This window comes from Onychomys torridus, chromosome 5 (genome assembly GCF_903995425.1).
Source record: "Onychomys torridus chromosome 5, mOncTor1.1, whole genome shotgun sequence".
Lineage (NCBI taxonomy): Eukaryota > Metazoa > Chordata > Mammalia > Rodentia > Cricetidae > Onychomys > Onychomys torridus.
The window spans coordinates 113,270,649-113,293,955 of record NC_050447.1 but is presented as its reverse complement, the minus strand read 5'-3'; the positions used below and the strand labels follow the sequence as shown (position 1 = coordinate 113,293,955).

The 23,307-nt window shown below is 38.9% G+C and overlaps 1 protein-coding gene across 1 annotated transcript in view; it reads left to right on the top strand.

The window, feature by feature from the left end:
• Ofcc1 (orofacial cleft 1 candidate 1) overlaps positions 1 to 23,307 on the top strand; it is a gene marked incomplete at its 5' end in the record, with an annotated part of 292,441 nt that overhangs the window by 126,310 nt on the left and 142,824 nt on the right. Inside the window, one exon of the mRNA XM_036186980.1 lies at positions 20,077 to 20,159. Within this exon, the coding sequence (XP_036042873.1) occupies positions 20,077 to 20,159 (83 nt within the window). The remainder of the gene's footprint in view (positions 1 to 20,076; positions 20,160 to 23,307) is intronic.

Sequence of the window (23,307 nt, the reverse complement as noted above, 5' to 3'; positions counted from 1 at the left end):
AGACTTGTTATAAGGTTGAGTTGCCTTTGCATACTCATCAAAAATCAATGATCAACTTTTTTTTTTTTTAATGTTTGCCATTTCTTTCTTTCTTTCTTTTTTGGTTTTCTGAGACAGGGTTTCTCTGTGTAGCTTTGCCCATTTCCTGGAACTCCCTTTGTAGACCAGGCTGGCCTCGAATTCATAGAGATCTGCTTGCCTCTGCCTCCTGAGTGCTGGGATTAAAAGCGTGCACCATCACTGCCCAGCCATGTTTGCCATTTCTAATGGGCATAGAAATCAGTTTTCTGCTCAGTCCTAATAACTTACTCCTTTTTTGGGCTTAAACCATAGAAAAGGACTTGGCACTTATTTTTGAAGCCTTTTTTTTTTCTTCAATTTCTTTGTTGGTGGTTTATTATAATACTAGAAACTCAAAAACAATCAATTGGTTATACATCTATCCTTTCATTTAAAAGCTATGTTTTTTCTTTCTCTTTCTTTCTCTTTCTTTCTTTTTATTTCAGGAACTTCCTAGGTAGTTTCACAGGACTGTGCCTAGTGAGCACTGATGTCTGCCCAACCTAAGGCAGTGAGAGGACAAACAGACCCAAATCTAGTAGTGGGAGAAGGAGAAACATAGTGAGGACATTTCCCATTGAGCTGAACAGCCTTCATCTGGAAGCTCAGGAAGTGAGAGCTATATCAGGAGAGTTACCAGGGTTAGCTGTCTTCCCTGTAATGAGAGACAGCATGTGAAGGTTGGGGTCAAGTTTCTGTCACCAGTTTTAACTAGCTCTCCATGTTATATTACAAAAGTCCCAGCCCACGATTCCTGCTGAGCTTAGATAAGGAAAGCAACTCTTTCCTTATACATTTATTATTTATTATTGTTATTATTGTTTCTTCGAGTTATAGTCTCTATGTGGTTTGTGATGGCCTTGAATTGATGACCCTTTTTTCTCAGTCTCCTAGAACTTCTCTAAGACATTACTAGTTACCTGGATCATATGTGTGTATATATAATGCATATATGTTAACCAATATATACATACAATAATTTGTCAGTTGTAACCCAGTCTCTGTGGAAGAATACTGAAATCATGAATCTGGAACTTGAAAACAATCAATCCACTGGATTTTGTGGTAACAGTTGGAGCTCAGCTTAGGGACAGACTGTCTGAAATAGTTCTAGGTTACAGACAACCAAACCACTTCAGAAAGCTTTCAAAGAAGGAACATTTCTACAGGAAATGGCCATAATCTGAAGTATTTTAACTACTTAAGAATCCCATTTGCTGGTACTTTGAAGCAAATGCTAAACTCTGTGGCACATCGTCTGTAGGAGTCTTCTGTTTCCAGACAGCATGGATAGATCCAAATACTTCATCTGCGTACAGAATAGAGCCTCGGGGAACCCCAGTATGTTTCAAAGTGATTAATCTGCATAAAGAGTCAATTATCTGCATTTTAAGCTAAGATGCTGTTACTTAAGGTATGGAAATGTATAGAATATTATGTCACAGAAAAGCTTGAAAATACTTTAATTCAGATCATTTTGTTTAAAGGAAAAAAACAGCAATTGATAAATTCTTCTTCCCATCCCCACATCTCTAGCCTCCTATCTCATTTCCTCCTCCTGCTTTCCTTTAAGCATTGAGGTTGCCACCTTTTAGCTTTATTTACAGACAGAACAAGCCCTCTGGTAGCTGTAGCACTCTCTAAACAGGCTTAGCTGAACAAATTCTTCTCAATGTTAGCTGGAGCTGAGGTAACTTTCCTATCATTAGTGGATTTCATAAAAAAAAAAAAAAATCATTGTAATTTGTTTTCATCTTGGGCTTGTGTTCTGGGGTTCTTCACCATCCCTCACAGTCCATTACAGCATTTCATTTTGTTTGATCCACTTCCATCTCAAAGTCATGTCTGGAACCTGCTGGAGCCGAGAAAGCTCGAAGCAGCCATGCAGGTCTGTAGATTGGTTCTGACAGGACTGTGGTACAGAGCACTGCCTGGGCCCACAGTGATGCTAGCTGACAGCTCCTCACTGCTCCTGGAAAGAGGGAACATGTGGAAGGAATTGCTCTTTCCCATTTCACAGTTTGTCATTTCCTCTGCAGGGCAGCCCCTGACCCCTCCAGAGATCCTGACACCCATACAGGAAGTGTTCCCACTGATGTAAAGGAAGTGGAGAAGAGGTTAATGCCAAAAGAGGAGGGAAGACTGCGTGTCAAAAGATGTGAGGGACAGAGAGATGAGAAGGGCTTAAAACGTTTCCAGCAGGTTAGACTGTGCTGTAGTCTTTCCTTTGGAGAGCAGCATCCACAGAGCTGCTGCTCTTTGAGGAGTCAAATCATTGTAGGAAAGCTATCTTAGAACCCCTCCTTCCTCCCTGTGTTTTGTTTTAAAAGTAGAAGGGGCAATGAAAACAGATGTGTCATATGCAAATGATCAAAACTAAGGTTGGAGGAAAAGATGCAGATAGATTTTTGCTTCCCTGCTTTAGGACTTGAGTATGTGATATGTGTTTCCAATTACAGAGTGTGGATTAGAGTCCCAGCACACTACAGCTTGAGATTTCAGACCTGTTCCTATGCTCGGTGTTTTGTGTAGCCTCATGAATCCTCCCTGTTGATCAAATGGTCCAGTAAAGGAACACAAGGGCTGAGGGCAAGATTGTCAGCCACATTTCTTTGACATTCTTTTCTTGTGCACGGCCATCGAGTCCATTCCAAGCTTATCTGTATTTCAGGAAAGATGAAAGAACTCAGTTTTGAAAGCACAGCCATGCATCATTTAACAACAGGGTTGTGCTCTGAGAGATAGATTGTTAGAACATTTTGTTCTTGTGAGTGTGTTTGCATGAGCCAAGATGGTTGAGCCTCCAACACACCTGGGCAGTGTGAAGAGCTAGTATCACTTTTAGTGCTGGCCACTTGCTGAAGGTTTATTACGTGGTACATTTTTAAATATTTGGAAACATTTTCCAGGATATGTATCTTTCTAAAAGCACTCTTTAAAGAAGGGCCAATAATATACTTCTCACTCTGCTGTCTGATTCTGTTATGTGTGTGGTGTATATGTTCCTTAATCTTTTCAGGCGAGTGTCTCACTGTGCAAGCATGATATGTGTGTGTGTGTGTGTACATATATATGAATGTATATTCAATAATCATTCATAAAGATATACAAAGATATACTTTCCTGTCTTTGGTCAACTTCTCCTATTTAATCTGTGCCTCAGAATTACACATGTCTAAAATGGTAACATACAAGTAGATAATAGCAATAGATCACAAGGATGCAGTTCTTGGCTGAATACAAGCCACTGTGATGGACCTCTTGGTTTAAGAAAATGAGAGCATTCTGAAATAGCCTCCAGAGCAGTGGTTTAGGCAGGGAGTGTTACTGTGGTGCTTTGAAGGGACCCACTCATCTCTGTCCTCACTATTTCATCTGAGGTTTCCAGGAGTACTGATGGCTGAACACAGACAAAAGATGAAATAAGGAACTGTAGGGATAAAATATACTTTCAGTCTACTTTTACTAACATATGAGTCATGATGAATAAAACCAAGACTGGCTGGTGAGGATCTGCCTTTGAGTGCTGACAACGTGGCTGCCAGTTGGATGAGCCTCACAGTGACTAAGGTTTGTTTCACTGGTTTTTAGTTCAAGCTCTTGCTGCAAGCCCACAGAAGGTGGCATCTCTTTGGGCCAGTTCTGTTCTTCCAAAATTGACAAGTGAAAGATTGAAGAGACTGTGAGACTTCACATGAGCAAGGGGACCATTAATTTCTGTCTATCTACTTTTCTGTCTTGTGTCTCTGTGAAGGAACATGGACAGGCCTATGGCATAATTGACCTGTAGAGGCTGGAGAACAACCTCAGGAGTCGTCCTTGCCTTCTGATTTATTTGAGACAGGGACTCTTACTTCCTGCTATATGAAAGGCTAGCTGGCCCCTCAGCTTCAGGTTATCTTCTGTTCTCAACCTTCCATTTCACCATAGGATTTTAAAATTTCCAAGTTATCAGTTTCTCCTTTAAGGTTCCTATTTTGGATGTCAAGTCTAATAACATTTTAGTTATCTTTTAAGAGAATTTTCTATCTTTGAATGTAAGTATATTTTGAGGGTTTTATATATAAGGCTTAGCTCAGTTCTTTCCCATGATAATATCAGATTATCCTGATACCATTAGTTCAAAACTATGTTTCCCTCATCAAATTGGTTCTGTACCTGTCTTTAAAATTAGCAATTGGGGGTTGGGGATTTAGCTCAGTGGTAGTGTTTGCCTAGCAATGACAAGGCCCTGGGTTTGGTCCTTAGCTCCAGAAAAAACAAACAAAAAAACAAACAAAAACTAGCAGTTGGGCACAGTTCTGCAGACTTCCTAATGTTCCTGTTTACTCTATGACCTGCCTCTCTGCTAACGTCACACTCACAGTCTTGATTGCCACAGCTGTGTACTGGAGCTTGATACCAAGGACAGTGATTTCTCTCATTTACTTTTCTTTGTTGAGATGATGTCCACTATTTTAAGGCCTGTGCCTTTCCATATGAATTTTACAAGAATCTTATGTTTCCACACCAAAACTATATTACTGTGTGAAAGGAAAAATATCGGCCCCTGAGCCCCAAGATCAGCTTCTTAGATCAAATTTTTAGCACAAAGGATATTTATTTACCTCAGAGTGACAAAGGGCAGGGGATAAGAGACAAAGACAGGAGACAGAGGATGAGGGAGAAGGGGAAGGGAACAACAGAAAAGAGACAAGGGTATTTGTTCTGGAGGGACAAAGGACTGCCTCTGGACAGAGAGGAGACAGACATGGCACACAGGAAAAGGACAGTTTATAAAGGTACAAGGAGAACCTTGTGTTAGGATGAGGTGTTTATTTTTAATTGGGAATGTTAATTAGGTGAGCCAAAGGGGGCTTTTGACTGTTAGATTTCAATATTTTGATTTCTGGACCTTAGTAATCAGCCTTAATCAGAGGAAGGATTGACCAAATAAGGAAATAGACCTTCAGGGTATAATCTAATGATTTTCAGCAAGGCAGAAGGAACTGGGAAGAAGGGCAAGGCCTGCCAGAGCCACATGCTCAAGTGGGCTAGTGTCTCTTCACTGTGTTGGTGAAATTTTGTTAGATTTACAATCTAGCTAAGGGGGAGATATCTTTGTCATATTGGGTATGTTTTTCCATTTAATTTATTTTAGTTCAGTATGATGTGTTTAAATAAATAAATCTACATTTTGTAATTTTGAGTCCAAAATTTTGTACATGTTTTGTGAAACTTATACCTAAGCATCTTATTTTCTGTGTAGTAATTATAAGTGGTTCTTGGTTTTAATTTTGATCTTCGCAAGCTCATTGCTAACATTCAGAAATGTGATTTTATTTATGTTTTTTTCATAAAATTCTTTGTGTGTATTCATTGAAAACTTTTTTATTATGCTTATGTGTGAATACCATGTGTCCATAAGTGCAGGTGCCCTCAGAGTCCAGAAAAAAGGTGTCTGCTCCCCTGGAACTGGAGTCAATACAGGTGAAGGAGTGGTTGGTTATAAGTTGCACAGTTGGGTGATGGGAACCATACCCAGGGCAAGAGCATCAAGCTTTCTTAACTGCTTGAGCCATTTCTCCAGCTCTCTTGCTTGAAATTTTGTATTGGATATCATGTCATCATCATTGTCATCATCTTCTTCTTCTTCCTCCTCCTCCTCCTCCTTCTTTTGTTGTTGTTTTTGTTTTTTTGAGACAGTGTTTCTCTGTGCAGCTTTGCGCCTTTCCTGGAACTCGCTTTGGAGACCAGGCTGGCCTTGAACTCACAGAGATTCGCCTGCTTCTGCCTCCAGAGTGCTGGGATTAAAGGCGTGCACCACCACCACCCAGCTCATGTCATCTTCTAATACAGGTTGGAGAGATGGCTCAGCTGTTAAAGGCTAGGCTCACAACCAAAAATCGCATCATCTTCTAATGCAGTCAATTTCATTTTTTTCTGGTACAAACTAGATGCATATACCCTGTGCCACTGTAGAATGCTCATTGCTGCCAGAAGCCCCCACTACGCTAACACCAGCAGTGAGACAATGCATCTTTGTTGTGTATGTGTACATAGGTGTGTATTGTAGTGCATGCATGTGTGTTCACATATGTTTACTTGTATACATGCATAAGGAGGCCAGAGATTGATCTTGGGCATCTTCTTTTCTTCTTTGGTTGTTCCCCACTTTCTTTTATGTTTTTGAAGTTTTTCAGGTTGGACTAATTTTCTTCTTTCCCAAAGTAAGTGTTTAATGCCCTAAAATTTCATCTCAGCATGGTTTCAATCATCCCTTTAATGTAATTTTTTTTTTTTATTTTATTTTCATCAAGACTTTCTCTTTAAACCACAGGTCATTTAGACTTGCACTGTGTAGTTGCTAGTTCTTTACTCTTCACAATTTTCCTTCTGTTTGTGATCGCTCGTTCAGCTTCACTACAGTCATGGAACATGATCTGTGTGATTTCAGTTCTTCTAAGTTTCATGAGGCTTGCTTCATGGTCCAGAATGTGTTTGTGAATTATCCGCGGGGTACTTGGTAGAGACTGATACATGTATGCGTGTATGTGGATAGATTCTGTTTATTGGTTGTGTTTGTCAGATCAAATATACCTTTGTTACAGTTTGACCATTTTTAACTCTATCATCTGGGGGAAGAGAATGTTAAATTCCATAACTATAATTGATAATTTAGTCCCTCTTCAGCCCTATTTTTGCTTTGTAATTGTTCACAATCCACTATTTGTCCATAAATTCTTGAGATTATAATATTTTATTGTATGTTGATAACTTAGCTATTATATAATATTCTATGTGCAATGATCTTTTTTGATCTGAATTCTTTTTTAGCTTACATCAGTATAGTCAATCCTGACTTCTTAATATTAGTAAGTAAATGATTCATTTTTTCATTTTTACTTTAATTTTTCCATTGAATAATCATTATTATTGACTAATAATTATTACATAATTAGAGCATTTTTCAAATCTTGTTTTCCAACATCTGTCTTTTAATTTAAATCATTAGATCATGCATTGAGATAATTATTACTGTGGCAGAATATTTCCGATGTGTTAAAATTGGTTTTCTTGTTGATTCTTCAGCTTTTGTTCTTGTCTTCTGGCTTCTCTCTCTGTAGATTATTAAATGTTAGCTAGAAATCCATCTTGATTTACTTACAGTTTTAGAGTGTGTCTCTTTGTGTGGTTTTCCTAGTGATTGCACTGGAGATAGAAATCCAATCATGTGCTGTGTAACACCATTTTTGTCAACAGTTGGCTGGTTCCTGGGCAGTGGTCCCACAAGATGGCATCCTTTAATGTCATCTTCGCAAATACATCCCATGATGTCTCTACAATGACAAAATCACCTAACGAGTCATTACTGTTGTCAGCTTATGCATGCCAGTGCACACGTGTGGTATTAGTTTTGACACCTGTGTTTTACCACTTTTAATCAGCCGGGCATGTCTTCCAGGCCTTTTGTGCTTCCTTTCTTTAAGAAATCAATTTCTAGGTAACATGTGGCATTATAAATATTGTTCTGATCATCAAACATGTTTCTGAAGTCCATAAGAAAAAGTCTAGTGCATTATGCATATGTTAATGTCCGAGGCTCTTCATTTTTTAAAAAAATTATTTCATCTACCTCATGGTTCTTTCATCTCCATTTTCTTTATGTTTTAATTACTTGTCAAGGGTAGATATTTTAGTGACATTTTCCCTTAAGTTTTCAATTCATCCGGGTGTGTACTTTCTTCTTCATTCTTTAATGGCAGTTATCACATAAAATTTTGTGGCTGAGAAAAATTTTGCAGGTAGAATTTGAAAGATTGCATGACTGTGCTTCCAAGTGTCCTAGTGGGGAGTTCCTGGGAACAGCTGAGAGGATGAAGATCTTCCACAGATGAGCCACCTAGTGTGTATGGGTGGAGAGGATTCTCTGACTTGCTGGAGCATTGCCCTGCTTCTTTCATCTTTCATAATTTACCACAATATCTGCCTCCAGGTTTGTTTTTGTTAATAAAACCTTTTAAGATTTGTGTTTCACTGGCCTCATGCTAAGGGCTACCTGTCAGACACTTGTAGCGGGGTTGTTCATGCTGGTGCCACTTGGAAATGTGTGGTCTTTCTGTGAGAGAAATGTCTCAGGAAGCAGGAAAAGAAAGCATCAGTCAGGATCCTGGATCATTCTTGTCCAGGAGTCAGTGCAACTTCTCTTGAATAAAGAAGTAGGTAAGCACCCTTGAAGATGTACTCTTTAATCTATAGATTATTTCTAAGAGCATTGTTTAGTTGATGATTGACTAACACTTTTTCTTCTTTTTGTTTTGATTTCTAATTCAAATTTGCTGTGTTGATACAAGTTCATCTGTTGGTCACATGAGGTTGAGTGTTGACAAGTGCTTGTGAATCTACTACCCTTTTGCTATTCAGTAGATTTCTATAATACTAGATACACACCTTGCTGAATTGGGGTATCGGTCTACAACCCCATTTATTCCTCTCTCTAATTTTCTAGTATCAACAGTAACTTAAGTAGGTAAAATAATTTATTATTCCAAATAACTTTGAATATTCTAAGTTCAGTGGAAGTGTTAATTGATGTTAATGGGAAAAAGCTCACAAGCAGCATATTACAATTTTTGGATTCTTTTGTTGTATGTAAATGGTGAGTTTAATTTTTTTTTTTTTTTTTTTTGAGACAGGGTTTCTCTGTGTAGCTTTGTGCCTTTCATGGAACTCACTCTGTAGCCCAGGCTGGCCTTGAACTCAAAGAGATCTGCTTGCCTCTGCCTCCTGAGTGCTGGGATTAAAGGCATGCACCACCACCTCTCAGCTAAGTTTAAGACTGGGGGAAAGAAGCTAAATTTCATAAAAGTGTAGCATCTTCTTATATATGGCAGAATTGGGAAATGTTTGAAGATTATTCTTAAGAATAATAACAAATTATATATATTTCTTTATTATGATAATATTTTTTCAGGGAAGCTATGCATGCATAAATCTTTTATAATCTTAAGAATGAAAATGACTCAAATATTGGTAACGTGTTGGTAAACACTCTCTGCTGGCCATAAAGTTCATGAACAACTTGAACTAAATAAATAATAAGTGCAAATGAATTTACAAACTGAAATCTATTATGTAGGTGTGTGTTCTTAACTGACTGAGTGCAGATGTTCATAAATGTCACTCAACTGTGCTTTGGTGTGCCCATCCATGTGGAAAGATGTGAGCTTGCTGGTCTAGACAGGTTGAATTTAAGGATGGCTTCATTGTGTTCTTGCTTCCAGTTACATTAAAGTATTCTTAAATATTAAATCATTAGGTCTTTTCACATTTCTAGGAAAACAGTCAATAAAATATTAGATATACTGTATCAGTTACTAAGCACTTTGGGTGTTTGGGAGAATAATGTAGGTTAAATACTCAATATGTTGATACTTTTGTCAACCGTAACATTTTAATTTAATTTTATTTTAAAGAGAGAGAGAGAGAGAGAGAGAGAGAGAGAGAGAGAGAGAGAGTGTGTGTGTGTGTGTGTGTGTGTGTGTGTGTGTGTGTGTGTGTGTGTGTTGGGAGAGGGTGTGCCCACCCAAATGGTTGCATTTGCAGAGACCAGAAGAGGGCATTGGATCAACCTAGAGCTGGAATCACAGTTGGTTGCCTGCTTCATGACATGGGTACTGGGAGCTGAACTTGGCTTCTCTGCTAGTGCAGCAATCCCTTAACATCCGAGCCACCTGTCCTGTTAACCCTCGTTTCTTCCTGCAAAGACAAGACAAGAAGGCTGTTTGTTTCTTAACATTGTGACACACTTCTATCAGAAGCAACCTTGCCATTACTGTTTATTGGGTACAATCATGCTCCTAGCACAGAGTGCTGTCCACTTTGAATTGTGTTTATGGAAATTCTAATTTATTTGCTGTGTAAATTTTCAGTTAGATGCTTGACTGTGGTTTTGCATCTGATTAAGCTGTTTGTTGACTTGACCAGCACATTTCCAAAACTTGGAGCCACTGTTTTTGAAGCCAGTAAACATGTTAGTACCAGGATTTGGGCCTGTGGCTGCAGCCATGGCCATTGTAACACGCTGCTAAGGATTTGTAGTTTGTTGTTTATTTTTGGCCTTTAAACTGTTCATTTGTCCTGTGAACTAGATTATGTGCTTCTGACTGTCAGTTAGCTGAATGCATTTCAAGTCAATTTACTAAAATAGTCACTGTTAAGCGGTATATTTGGACAGAGTTGACACCTTTGACATTTTCTAAAATGGCAAAAATGGCTGTATTTAAGGGTATGATTTATGAATGTTGTGTGCCTCCAGACCCTCCATCTCATTCTGGATTTTAGCTTAGCTACTGAAACTCCTTCCACAAACTGCTCAAGGGGCAACTAATTAGTGCTGCATGATCAGACAGTTCACGACAGATGGACAGATAGACATTTATACAAACACAAAATCTTAGTATTGATTGAAAAACAATGACCTTATTGCTTCTTACAACTGCCCCATCTCACAGGAGTAGAGCCGAGGGGAACACAGAGGAAGTAGGGAAAGTAGTGAAGAAGAAATAGGATGGATGGGGCAGATTTGCCTTTATGAAGTATGTATCCCTTGGCATAAATACGAGACTCAACTTGCTATGATTAAAAAAGTATTTTGAACCTTCAGTTGTCTTCTAGATTGCTGGCCTCTATTAAAAACTTCTTAAAATAATAGATAGGTTTAATTCCTCAAGCAAAAGAAAAATTATGTCATCTTAAAGATTTTCCTTATTTATTATATAGATGAGACTTGACTGTGGCGAGACAAGGCAGCAGATCGCATGTGCTGCAAGTTTTAAATGTACCAGGCTAAGGTTTACTTAATTGGAACCTCCAGGCAATAAAGGAGCCCTTTTTAAAATTCTGTGATTCTTAATATGCTAAATAATGCAAAGCTTCCCTCTTGAAGCATGGGACACACATCTGGCAGCTTAACATTTAAATTACAGGGGGAAAAACGCCTCACTTCAGCTGTAATTTTCTCTAAGAAAAGAATAGGAAATGTAATACAACCGAATTTAATTTCTGCTTAGATCTCCATCTCTTCTAATCGCAGGCATTTTTTCCTTTGTATTTATATTTTACACGCACTTTCTGTACGTTTTATTAATCTTTAATTTGAGATGCTTCTTAGCGTCAGAGTGCTTGAGAAAACGTGGTGTGCTTTACTTAGTGAAGTGTTTTGAAAAATCTGTTGGATTTTAAGCAATAAAAACAATAGGATAGAAAATAAAGGGGAAATGGAATTTCAGAGACCCATAAAAATGTTTCTGACAAGAAGCGAGCATTTTTCAGTGGGCTTCCCTCTCAAGGTTTCTTTTTATTTATATATTTATTTATTTTCTCCAGTATTAATGTTTTCTCTGTTTTGTCATTCTCTGGCTGTTTTTCATGTAAAAGTTATTATGAGCGGCATTCTTTCTTTGTATTTCTCCAAAGGACAGTGTCAGATCCTTAATTAATTTTGCAAAGGTCATTTGGAAAAACCATTAAAAAACATGCCAAGTAAAAAGATTAGCATACAGGGAGAAAATATACTTTCATAAACATATGCATTTATATACAGAGAGGGTGCTGTAATATTATACAGTTTTGACAAGTGTTTTCCTTGTGTTCCTCATGTATTATTAAAAATATGACTGTTCCATTTATTTTGTCTGTGTGACACCAGCTGACATACTCTAAAGGCATCTGCGGGTTAATGTTCTCAACATAAGAGGATGTGATCATTAAGTAGAATGACGTTCTATAAAATAAAGGGGACTTTCAAAATAATTAACCTAAATTTATATTATTAACACATAAAATGGACCATAGGTAGCCCAGACAAGGACATGTATTCATTTCAATCTTTTAATTAAGATATTAAACAATTTTTCCATTTCTGGTTTTAATTATCATAGGGTAGCTGGTGCTGTACTAGATCTCCTAATATAATTCACCATTAAACTAGAGAGAAAACCTGAAGGTACTGCCAGGGATATGGATATCAAGAAACATGACCGTGACTCTTGAGAACAGAGGCATCTGTGTCTGAGTCCTCACAGGTGATCTGTGTCCCTCTCTGTGGGCACAGCATTCCAGCTGTGGTCCAGCTGTGAATGACAGACATGTCATCACAGCACTGGTGCTCCCCTGGGCTGAGAGACTGAACTCATCTTTCAGAGCAGCTGACAAAACTGGGGCCTACAGGTCAGAGCTGGCGGCAGGGAGAGGCCAGTATGACCTTTTTTCCTGCCTGGGGCCCAGAGCAGGACACAGTCAGACTCAGACTAACGTAACTTAGGCATTGCTGGGTGGCTGCTTCCTGCAGCAGTTGTAGACCTGTAGTAGAACAGCAGCAATACTAGGAAGGTAGCAGGGGGAGGTTAAGTCCAGCAGGAGAAGTCATGCTAATAAATCATTGTGAACCTGAGAGCAATTTCAAGTCAAGTCACCCAAAGTTTTCATGTTATACATAAAGGCCACCTCCTCAAAAGCATACTCCACATCATCCCTAGATTGCTCTAAACAAGCTGGTAGATGAATGGTTCCCAGACTTCCTAATGTTGTGACCCTTTCATATAGTTCCTCATGTCTTATGTTGTGGTGACCCCCAACCATAACATTATTTTTGCTGCTACTTCATAACTGTAAATTTTGCTACTGTTATGAATCATAATGTAAATATCTGATTGCATTGGACCCCAAAGGGGTCATAACCCAGAGGTTGAGAACCATTGCTGTAAACCATTATTAGCATACAAGTTATTCTTTGAGATTGGTTACAGCCAAGTTAGGCAGGGCTGAGTAATCTCACGATATTTCATAGACTATAATAAAATTTAAATTGAAGACTAAAATGTTTAAACATAGAAGAAAGTGAATGAACTACTCACTACAAAATATAATAAAACCTTTCAGAGGAATATAACAGAATCCAGTGTCTTCTCCACTACCTTTAAAGTAAACTGTATTTAACAAACAGGTTAAGAAACAGGAAATTATAAACTATATCTGTAAGAAAGGGAAATGTGAATAAAGATAAGTCCAATATAATTCTGTTATTAAATTTACTATAGAACATTATTTAAGAAGCCCATATAAATATTTTCACAAAATTCAAGCAAAAGCAAAGGAAATTTGGTCTTTATAAATGAATAATTTGGGTATTTTGTTACAGAAAGGAAGTCATCAAAAATAAACAAACAACAAACAACCAAGTAACCAAACACTAAACTGAAATTCTAAGGCTTCAATAAGACATTCGTTAGATAAGCTTAACCGTACATCAGAACGGCGAAAAGAAGAGATTACGAACCTGGAGACAGAACAATAGAAGTCAGCCAGTCTATAATGTACAAAAGAAGAAATGGGAAGAAACTAGTGAGAGCGGGGAGCTAACCCTTCAGGTAACATCACACAGCTGTCTGTGTGTGACAGAGACTGAGGGGGAAAAGAACAGTATGAGGGGAGAAAAGTATACTTAAAAAGTAGGCACAAATTGGACTCTCTGTGTTATTTTTTAAAGAGGGGGGTAGGGTTGGATCTGGGAGGAATCAGGTGAAGGAGCTGGAGAGGGAAATAATAAAATCACATTGAATGAAGTTATCGAAGACTTGATGATAAAAATATTTTTAAAAGTAGTTACTGAAAATTCCCAAATTTGAAGAAAAAAAAAATCCACTCACAGGATTGAACACCCTCAGTTAAACTGAAAGCCAAAAGTGCAAAGTGTACTGATAACACCATGGCTTCCATGCTGCACCTCTAGGGTGAACTGAAAATCCTGCCGTTAAGAAGCAGGGAAAAATCAACATATTCTAGAAAGAAAACAGTGCTATCAGCAAAATGGAGGACGTAGCATCACAGGGATTGGGAGAGCATGCACAAAACCAGTTCAAACCCAAGTCAGAACAAAGCTCAATCCCAGCTGTAGCCATGAAGTCATTGCCAGTTGGTAGCTGCTGGGAGATGAAGAGACAGTAGCCCCTTGTAACAACGCTCCAGCAAAGGACCATGCACCCAACAATACTTGAGCAACGCAAGTTGAAGCGATAATCTATACAACTTCGGGTGGGCAGAGAACGGGAGTAGGAGTGGGCGGAGTCAGTGCGAAATGGGATGATATCATCACCCACCACCCACTCCCAGGCCCAGGGAACTCTGGGAGAGGAGGCAGAAAGATTTTAAGAGTCAGAGGGATCTGAAGACAAGGCCTTCCAGACATTAACAGGACTGACACACGTATGAGCTCACTGAGACTGTGGAAGCCTGCACAAAGCTTACACAGGTTCAGGCCAGACAGAGTCCCAGTTCTGAGTGGGGAAAATGAACACAAGCCCCCATCTCTAACACAGAAATTATCTTCAATTGATACCACTTTCAAAGGAAAAATTAATTTTCCCCAATGGAATGTTACTGAGAATATAAATCACATTTAAGGGCAGGCCCAGTGCCCAGCTGTAGATAACAAACACAAAATGAACCCAGTGGTATTTTTGTAGAAGTTTTGTCTCATATCACTTTATTTGAGCATTTTTTATTGTGATACAGAAATGCTTTATGTTTGACTTGTGGGGCTGTACATAGGGGCTAGGATTTGTCAAATCCTCTGAGCTATGCATATAAAATATATACAGTTTATGATATTTAAATCGTAAGTGAATAATTTGAATTTCAAAGTACTAATTAGATTCAAGTGTTCTGAAGTTAGCTAGGCATAATGCATAGTGTGCAGACACAAAGCTGTCAATGACTCTCAATCAAATTGTTGAAGTTGTAAAGAAAGAGCTAAGCTTGTCCTTGACTTTCACCCTAAACACACAACACAGGGCTGGAGTACAGAGCTGTGCACAAGTGTGGAAGGAGTTTGTGATGAATCATAGCACCCACCTCTGATCTTAGTTTTGTCGACACTAACAATGACCGAGAACTTTTAAACAGAGTTAGGGACCTTGCCCGCCCACAGTTTTCTTTAAGCTGTCACAGAAAGCTGAGCTGGACCACAACACTAGCATATGGTATTCTTTGTTTCTGCATCTTCTCCTGTCTTTTCTGTATCTTAAAGCCATCATTGTCGATGCCCCAGTGGGCTGGTGTGTGCAGGGATAGGGAGGAGAGACCCGCTGTGTCTGGTGTGTATGGTCTCTGAAGCTGCTGGCCTTCCAGGCTGACTCTTTTCCAGGGGATGCTTGTAAGCTCCTTAAGACATTCCCTTCCATATCCTTTCAATTCCCAGGGCTCTGGCCTCTCTTACCACTCCTTTTCTAGAATCAGGCACTCACCAGTCCACAGCTTCTGGTTCTTTTGTCTATGACTCTACTTGGTGAAAGAAGACATCAAGTTGAATTGAGACACACAGCAGAACACAGACCTTAAGAAGTGGAGTCCAAAAAAGAAAGGTTATCAATTCAATCTAAGCAGTATACAAAGAATCTGAAGAAATGAAGTACAAAAGCAAGCTGAATAAAAAGAAATAAACTGTGTTTTACAACATTGGAAAATTCTTCTAGTAAAATACATTGTCAAAAGGAGTTAATAAGAAAATTCTGATTATGCAGAGTGTACAGTACATGCACATGAAAGAATGTTAAATAAAAGTTGCATACCTATGGATTAATCAGGAAATAACAAATAGAATAAAAATAAATCTGAAGAGGCAATGCAGCCAGAAACCTAACATTTAAGATTTTAAAAGGACTGAATCTTTTAAGAAGAGCATTTTAATGATAAAATATACAATTATTTGCTAATGTATAATAGCAATATAACACACACACAGCAAATGACAGATATGTTGTAGCTAAAACCTGACAAGGATTTTATACATATGAGGGATATATAAAAGGTTACTGATAGAGGTCACCTTCTCTGGTTATAACACTAATTAATAATAAATGGCCTAATTCTGGCAAAGATTTGGGGAAATGGATTTTATTATATAATGCTTGCATGTACATAGTATATGCGTATGGTATGCATGAACGTGTGCATGTTGGCATGGATGTGGCTGCATTTGTGTGTGCATGTGCCCAGGCATTTGTGTGCATGTAGAAGTTCAATGTTAATGTCAGGACACTTTCCTGGTTGTTCTTCACTTTATTCTTTTAGGTGGAGTCTCTCCTTTACAGTTAGTCTAACTAGTCAGCTTGCCTAAACAGCTCCTTTTCTCTGTTGAGATTACAGGTAGGCATGCAAGCCCGCTTGCCATTTGCACAGATTCTGGGGACTTGAAATGCAGTATTCTCTGTTGTGTGTCAAGTGCTTTGTTCACTTAGCAATAGCTCAGATCCCAAAATACACTTTGAAACATCAGCCTACTGATGGGCATTGTAGTTGCTACCTATAATTCCAACATCTGAGACCTGCTTAGGCAGGATGGTGAGTGAAAAGGCATCCTGGACTACAAAGTAAGACTCTGTTACAAATCACAAGAAAACTCTTTAGCATCATCTATTAATATTTAAGACAGGCACTATCTTTGTACCAGCAGTTCCATCAAATAAACTCTGCCAAAATGGTTGTATTGCCTTGATCTTTTGATAAAAATAAAAATAAGTAAGGAATAAATAAGTGAATGTTCACTGGAAGGGAACCTTCAGTAAGCTACTCTTCATGGTGCTATGATACTAATGCTAAATGAAGAATACATTGGAGCTTGAGGTTCTGACTTAAAAGGAATTCCTTCAGATATCATTGAGTGAGAAGGAATACGGGAAGAGGCATACAATATTTTTTGTCCTTTATATTCAAGAAGAAAAGTACATCAATGCATATGTGCATACCTTCATATACATACCTGGGGTCTGAAACACAAGTTGGCAAACATAGCATGGCTTACATGAATAGGTAGAGTCAGATAAACCTTGGCTATGATATAAAACTTGACTATGCTATGATGGCTACCAAGAGGAAAGAGGTCAACTTAAGTAAGAAGATAGATTCATATATTGGAAAGATGGCCAATTTCTCTTTGAATTAAAAATGGAAGTTTATGTGAAAATACATGCTGTGATTTTATTTAAGCTCAAAATATCTGTCTGTCTGTCTGTCTATCATTTATCTATCTCCCTATCATTTGTCCATTATAGGAAAGGCATTTTATTTTTGGGAGAACCAGGAAAATTTTATGTTCATATTTCTTAATAAATACTCTACTTCTTTAGCATGCACATTGGTTTTTATATTTTCTGAAATATGATTTTATTATTTTTATGAATTTTTATGAATTGAATGTTACTTTTATTGTTTATGGTATTTAGGGTATGTATGTATGTGCATGTTTGTGTACATATATACATACATATGTGTGTGTGTGTGTGTGTGTGTGTGTGTGTGTGTGTGTGCCCATGGAGAGCAGAAGAGGGTGTTGGATCCCCTGGTGATTGTGGACCTCTTGTTATAGGTGCTGGAAGTCAAGCTGTGGTTTTCTGGGAGAGCAGAGGACCTTAACCAGTGAGCTACCTCTCCAGCCCCAATATTACATTTTAACTTAAGGAACTCAAAAGTTGTTCCTGGTAGGCGTAATTTCCAAGGCATTGTCTCAAAGATGACCTTTGTCAATACTTTTACAACTTTCAGATGTTAGAAGAAAGGTTATCTTAGGCTGTTGATAGCAAAGCAGTTGGAGATTCAAAGCAAGAAAAGACATGACTTGGGTCTGCAATGATGGATCAGGGTTTAAAACTACTTGTTGCCCTTTCAGAGGGCTAGAGTTTGGTTCCTAGCACCCATGCCAAGTGCTCACAACCACCTGTAACTCTAGTTCCACAGGATCAGATGCCCTCTTCTGGCCTCTGTTGGTACATGCATTCATGTACATGCACAGGCACACGAACAAATGAGATAAAACTTGAAACAGAAAAAGAAAAAGAAAATAAAAGGAAGATATACCTTGATGCATTGACTTTAAAGCAGAGAGGAACACCTGAAATGTGTCAGGCATGGCAGATCCTGCCCACACCAGCAAGCCTACCAGGGTCCCTATAGAATCACAGTCTAGGCTACTGCATTGATCTTAGCCTTGTGAAGCTTTCAGAAGTGAAGTCAGCAGAGCCAGGCTGTGCCCAGACACCCAAGCCACAAAAGTAAATGTGATATAATATATGAGCATCATTTTAAGCCACAAATTTGAGGTAATTTGTTCCAGCAGCAAAAAATAACATGTCCAATGTTTTAAAATGTTATATGTAAGTAGAAAACATAGTGTGGTTTCTTGAGTAAGATACACCAGAAGGATTAAATACATGGGCTTTGAGGTAAAATAAAACTAAGATCAAATTTTAGATTTTTGACTAATTTGCTTTTTGATTCAAAGGAAATTCTTTGATCTGAATCTCAAATTCTCAATCTGTCAAATCTCTAGAATGGTATAATGATAATAGTTTAAGGGTTTGTGTGTGTGTGTGTGTGTGTGTGTGTGTGTGTGTGTGTGTGTGTGTGTAATAGTAACCAACACAATACATATGAGATTCTTAGAAAATACTAAAAAATGCAAAATGTCTTCTATTAAATGTTTCTTGTGCAACTATATAGCGAGAATGCAAATCAAAAATCTTAGAAGAGTCATACTTAAAACTAAATAAACATGTTGCTTCCCACATCTTTCTCTTCTCTTCACCTCTAACTTTATTTTGAACATATCAACTTTGCTGCTTCTCATCTCAGTAAACTGAATGTCGAGTGCTGAGGAAGGGATACCTAGAGGAGCTCACTTTTCCTGATGTCTGTCTGTAGCTGAGTATAGTCCACCAAGGTGGGGTAAAAAATGTAGTGAAACTGTGTTCCCCTATAGTGAGCCACAGACAGGAACATGATCTGACTAGACTGCCCCTGGAGGATCAAAGGTTTCCAAAGCATGCGACCACGTCCTAGAAATTTGACACTACTGATTCCACATTTTAAAACACTGGCCAGAGCAACCCTAAATGGCAAGTGATTCAGAATTCAACTTTTGGAGGTAAAGGGTAGAACAAGAATCAAAGTTTGAGTTTTCATACCTGTCTTCTTGTGGATGAAGCTATCACTCATTGAACTATCAACTTTAACAAAACTAATGCTGTTCCAAAGTACTCCAAGCTCTAGAAGTTTCTAGAGTAGGGTATTTGTTATGAGATCCTGAGTCGAGGCATTGGCACAGGGGTTCACTGAAGTGAGACATCCAGTTGATGGTGTGGATGACATAACATGGTAGTCACCTACTTTGGGTATAATTTTGTTATTCATTAATAGTTACTTGTTTTAGCTTAAGAAATGTCTGCTAGAAAAGCATCCTATGTCAATCATCGCTAGACACTATGGGAAAAACAAAGATGAACTAAACACATTGTCTATAAGGGCTTTGTGGTGTAGAACAGTGTTCTTGACTGGCCATGTTTCGCCCCTCAGGAGGTGTTTTGGCAATGTCTGGGGATACCCTTCTTTATCCCAATGGAAGAGGATGGGATGAGAATGTAGAGGTCATTTCTAGAATTCAGTGAGTGGAAGGATGCCAGTAGCAAAGTTTAAGACAGCCCACATTAAAGCCCTATCCAGTCCAATATATCAATAGTATTGAGGCTTAGAAACCTTCACACTGAGTGAGTCATTCAAGATGCGAGAAAAGTGAATCCAGGAAGATGCATGGCTTGCAGGAAGACAACAGCCAGCTTAGAATTCACGATAGACCATCAATAAGAGGTGTAGAGGAGATGATGTAGAACTGCAGTCCCAGAGATGTACCTGATGATGGAGAATCCTCCCCTGATTAAGGTAGGAGGCAGCTCCAAGACAGTGTACTTGTAAAGTGAATCCACATTGTATGGTTTATGGACCAGCCCAACTTTAAGTTCATACAGTAACTGACCTAAAACAGGGGATGTGGATCAGAGTGGCACCTCCTTCTTTGAAAGGACTCTTTTAGCCCCAACTTGTCAGACTTTATATAAGCTTTTATACATTGGTGGTGTGAGATGACATTGCCTCTGAAGTGAAAATCTCTATAATCTATTTTTCCCACCTTTTTGTTTTTAACTCTAGGGAGCATTTCTTATAAAATTGATCCTTGCCCTAGGGACTGTGACCTCAGCCTCTTCCAAGAAGTCCATGACTTACATGCTAAGGTAAGAGGAAGACTGGAACCAGAACGACCATAAAAATAGCAATCACTGATTATTAGCTCTGATTTCTTAAAATGTATTTCCAGGTTGAAAGTAATTTGTTCTTCAAAGCAGGTTTTGAAGTATGGGACATGCTAAAGTGGCTAATGCCCAACAAATCTACAGAGCCAATAAATTTTTATTACATCCGATTCAGACTTCTCTAAGCTATTGGGAAGTCTAGTTTAAGTTAATCTGTCTGGATGACATTCCATCTTGAGAAGACAATTAGAAAATGTGTTGATTGTGCTGCGTGTCACGGACTTGCTTGGCATAATCAGAGCTGCCAGGAAGTATGTGTATAAATCTCTTATTTTAAATTTGTTTATAGTATACAGTGCCAGGGCTATATGGAACACAGGATCAAATACATAGTAACCTGTCACCATGCTGCACTTGCAGACCTAAACATCAACAACAACAAAATAAAAAACCCACAGGGCGGTGGTGGCACACGCCTTTAATCCCAGCACTCGGGAGGCAGAGCCAGGTGGATCTCTGTGAGTTTGAGGCCAGCCTGGGCTACCAAGTGAGTCCCAGGAAAGGCGCAAAGCTACACAGAGAAACCAAGAAAAAAATTCAACAAACTAATTTAAATTAGGTAGCCCAGATTTTAAAAATAATGACCAAAATGTCCTTACTGGTATTGTCAATCTAGTTTTTAGATAACCATTTCTAAAATTTATTTTTACATAGACTGAGTAGTTTTTTTTAACATTATTCAGCAAATTTAGGCTGGTGAGGAAGTTGAAGTAGGTGGGCATGGTGAGATATGCCTATATCAGTACTGAAGGCAGAGTCAGGAAGATTACTAGTTTAAAGTCAGCCTGGGGAGAATATGTCGGGGGCAGGGGTAGGGAGAGAGGAAAGAGGACATAAGGATCAGGAAGGCAAGAGGAAAGTCAAATTAAAGGATTCCTTTCATCCTGGTTTTGTCCTTTGTCTAAAAATGATCTGAGTTATCTTAATTATCTTGATTCTCTCCTTTTGTGTCTAATTAAATCTCATTGTATGAGAAACTCCCCATCCACAGTGGGCCAAACGTGTCATGGTCACACTGTAAGGGTTGATTATCACCTACTAAATAGCCATCATCCTTGGAGGAAGGACAGTATATATGTAGTTCACATAATGTTGAAATTGTATGCTGATGCATATGCTTAGAATATGCTTGCTCTGTTAATAGCAGCTTGATATGGTGAGGTGAGGTGGTTCAGTGGGCAAAAATGCTGGCCACGTAATCCTGGTGACCTAGATTGAATCTCCAGAACCTGCATAAAGAACTGACTTCACAAGGTTGTTCTCAGACCTCTACATATGCACCATAGCACATGCTTTCCCACCAATCACACACCCAAACACAACAATAAAAAACAAAACATATTTAAAAGATAAGCTTTAAGGGATAGCTATATCGAAATAATTTCACAGTCTGTTCTTTTAGGTTTTTTTCAAGAGAGGGTTTCTCTGTGTAGCTTTGGTGCCTGTCCTGGATCTCACTCTGTAGACTCGGCTGTTCTGGAACTCACAGAGTTCTAACTGCCTCTGCCTCCCAAGTGATGATATTAAAGGTGTGCGCCACCACCGCTGGTTACAGCCTGTTCTTAAGACTAGCTTTAATATCACTTTTGCTTTCTTTCATCTCTAAATAGCAGGTCACCATTCAGTCACATAGATGGCAGATTTTAATGCACACATGGCCAATTTCAATACTGAAGAGTGTGGTAGTTCTTCTACTTCAGTCTGTGTTGTAGGGGAGGCAGGCGTGGCTGAGAAATCAAAAGACGGGAGTACTCTGCAGCAATAGCTGCATTGCTGGAAGATAGTAAGGATTCTTAGTTCTTACTCTTATAATAACAAGTGCAGAGCTGTCATCCTCATCGCGATTCCCGCTTTACAAGTGAGCAAGTGAAACATGGAAGAAGGAACTTAGCCAGAATGACACCACCTCAGCAAGAAGGCTACACAGGCACTGGGCTCTGGAACCAGACTGCTTGGCTCCAGAACCTGTTTTGTATTGATTCAATGGTGCTTAGGAAATACAATGTGCATCCCTTTCTCCTTTTAGTTAGATACATATTTTCTGCTCCCCAGCTTTGGGTAAATCTTAACAAGGGACAATTATCAGAGGAGGAAATGCCTATGACCAGCTAGGACAGCATGGGCCTGACATCAACCTTTTAACGCCCTTCCCAAGGGTCTGATACTTAATTGCTAGCAATAAACTTTGCAGCTGGGAGAAAGTAGGAAAAATGGCCGCAAATATAATCACTATAGAAACTCCAAAATTTCCCTGTGTTTTCTGGGTTTGTTTATTTAATTAAGCAGTTTCCCCCTTTCTTTCCTTTTTTCTTTCTTCCTTTCCTTTTCTCTTTTCTTTCTCCCATGTCTCCCTTCCTGGTCATTCCTTCCCTAGTTGGAATGGAAGCTAAAGCCTAGCTCCCAGCACGTAAGCTCTCTGCTGTTCAGCTGAGTCCTATTTACCTCTACCTCAGTCCTTTCTTATAATTTGTTTGGAGACAAGGTCTCACTAAGTTATCAGATAGGCTTGTAATCCTCCTGCCTCAACCTCTTAAGTAGTGGTGGTTACACTGCTGTGGCACCATGGCTGGCATCATTTTGCTTTTGATATTATATTCCATGAGCTGTCAGTCAGTTGCTTAGTACAGTAAGTTCTTCCCTGGGGGGTCATGTACATTCGTCTAAACACTGAATAAGACCCAGAAGTGGTGTGGGCATGATGGGAATCCTCTGAGTAGTCAGAGAGCTGTGTGAAGACAGACTTTTAAACACACTCAAGAAGCAAGCTGCTGAGTATTGGAAGCAAGGACAGACATCCCACTTCCTAGAAAAAGATACAACACCCTCTTCATAATGAACTATCAGTCTGACACACCAAACTCCTACATAGGCCTACATCTTTATATAGCATCTGGAATTACAACTGACACTCATGGAGTGGCTGTGGGGGAATAAGGCTCACCCTGAACTTTGGAAGGCAAGAATTGGTTCTTAAAATATCAAAGACCAGAGAGCCATCTGAATTTGTGGTTCTGAAAAGTCGGGGGTGCTGGCTGTCTTACATGAGGCAGAAAGAAAAGCCCGTGGAATT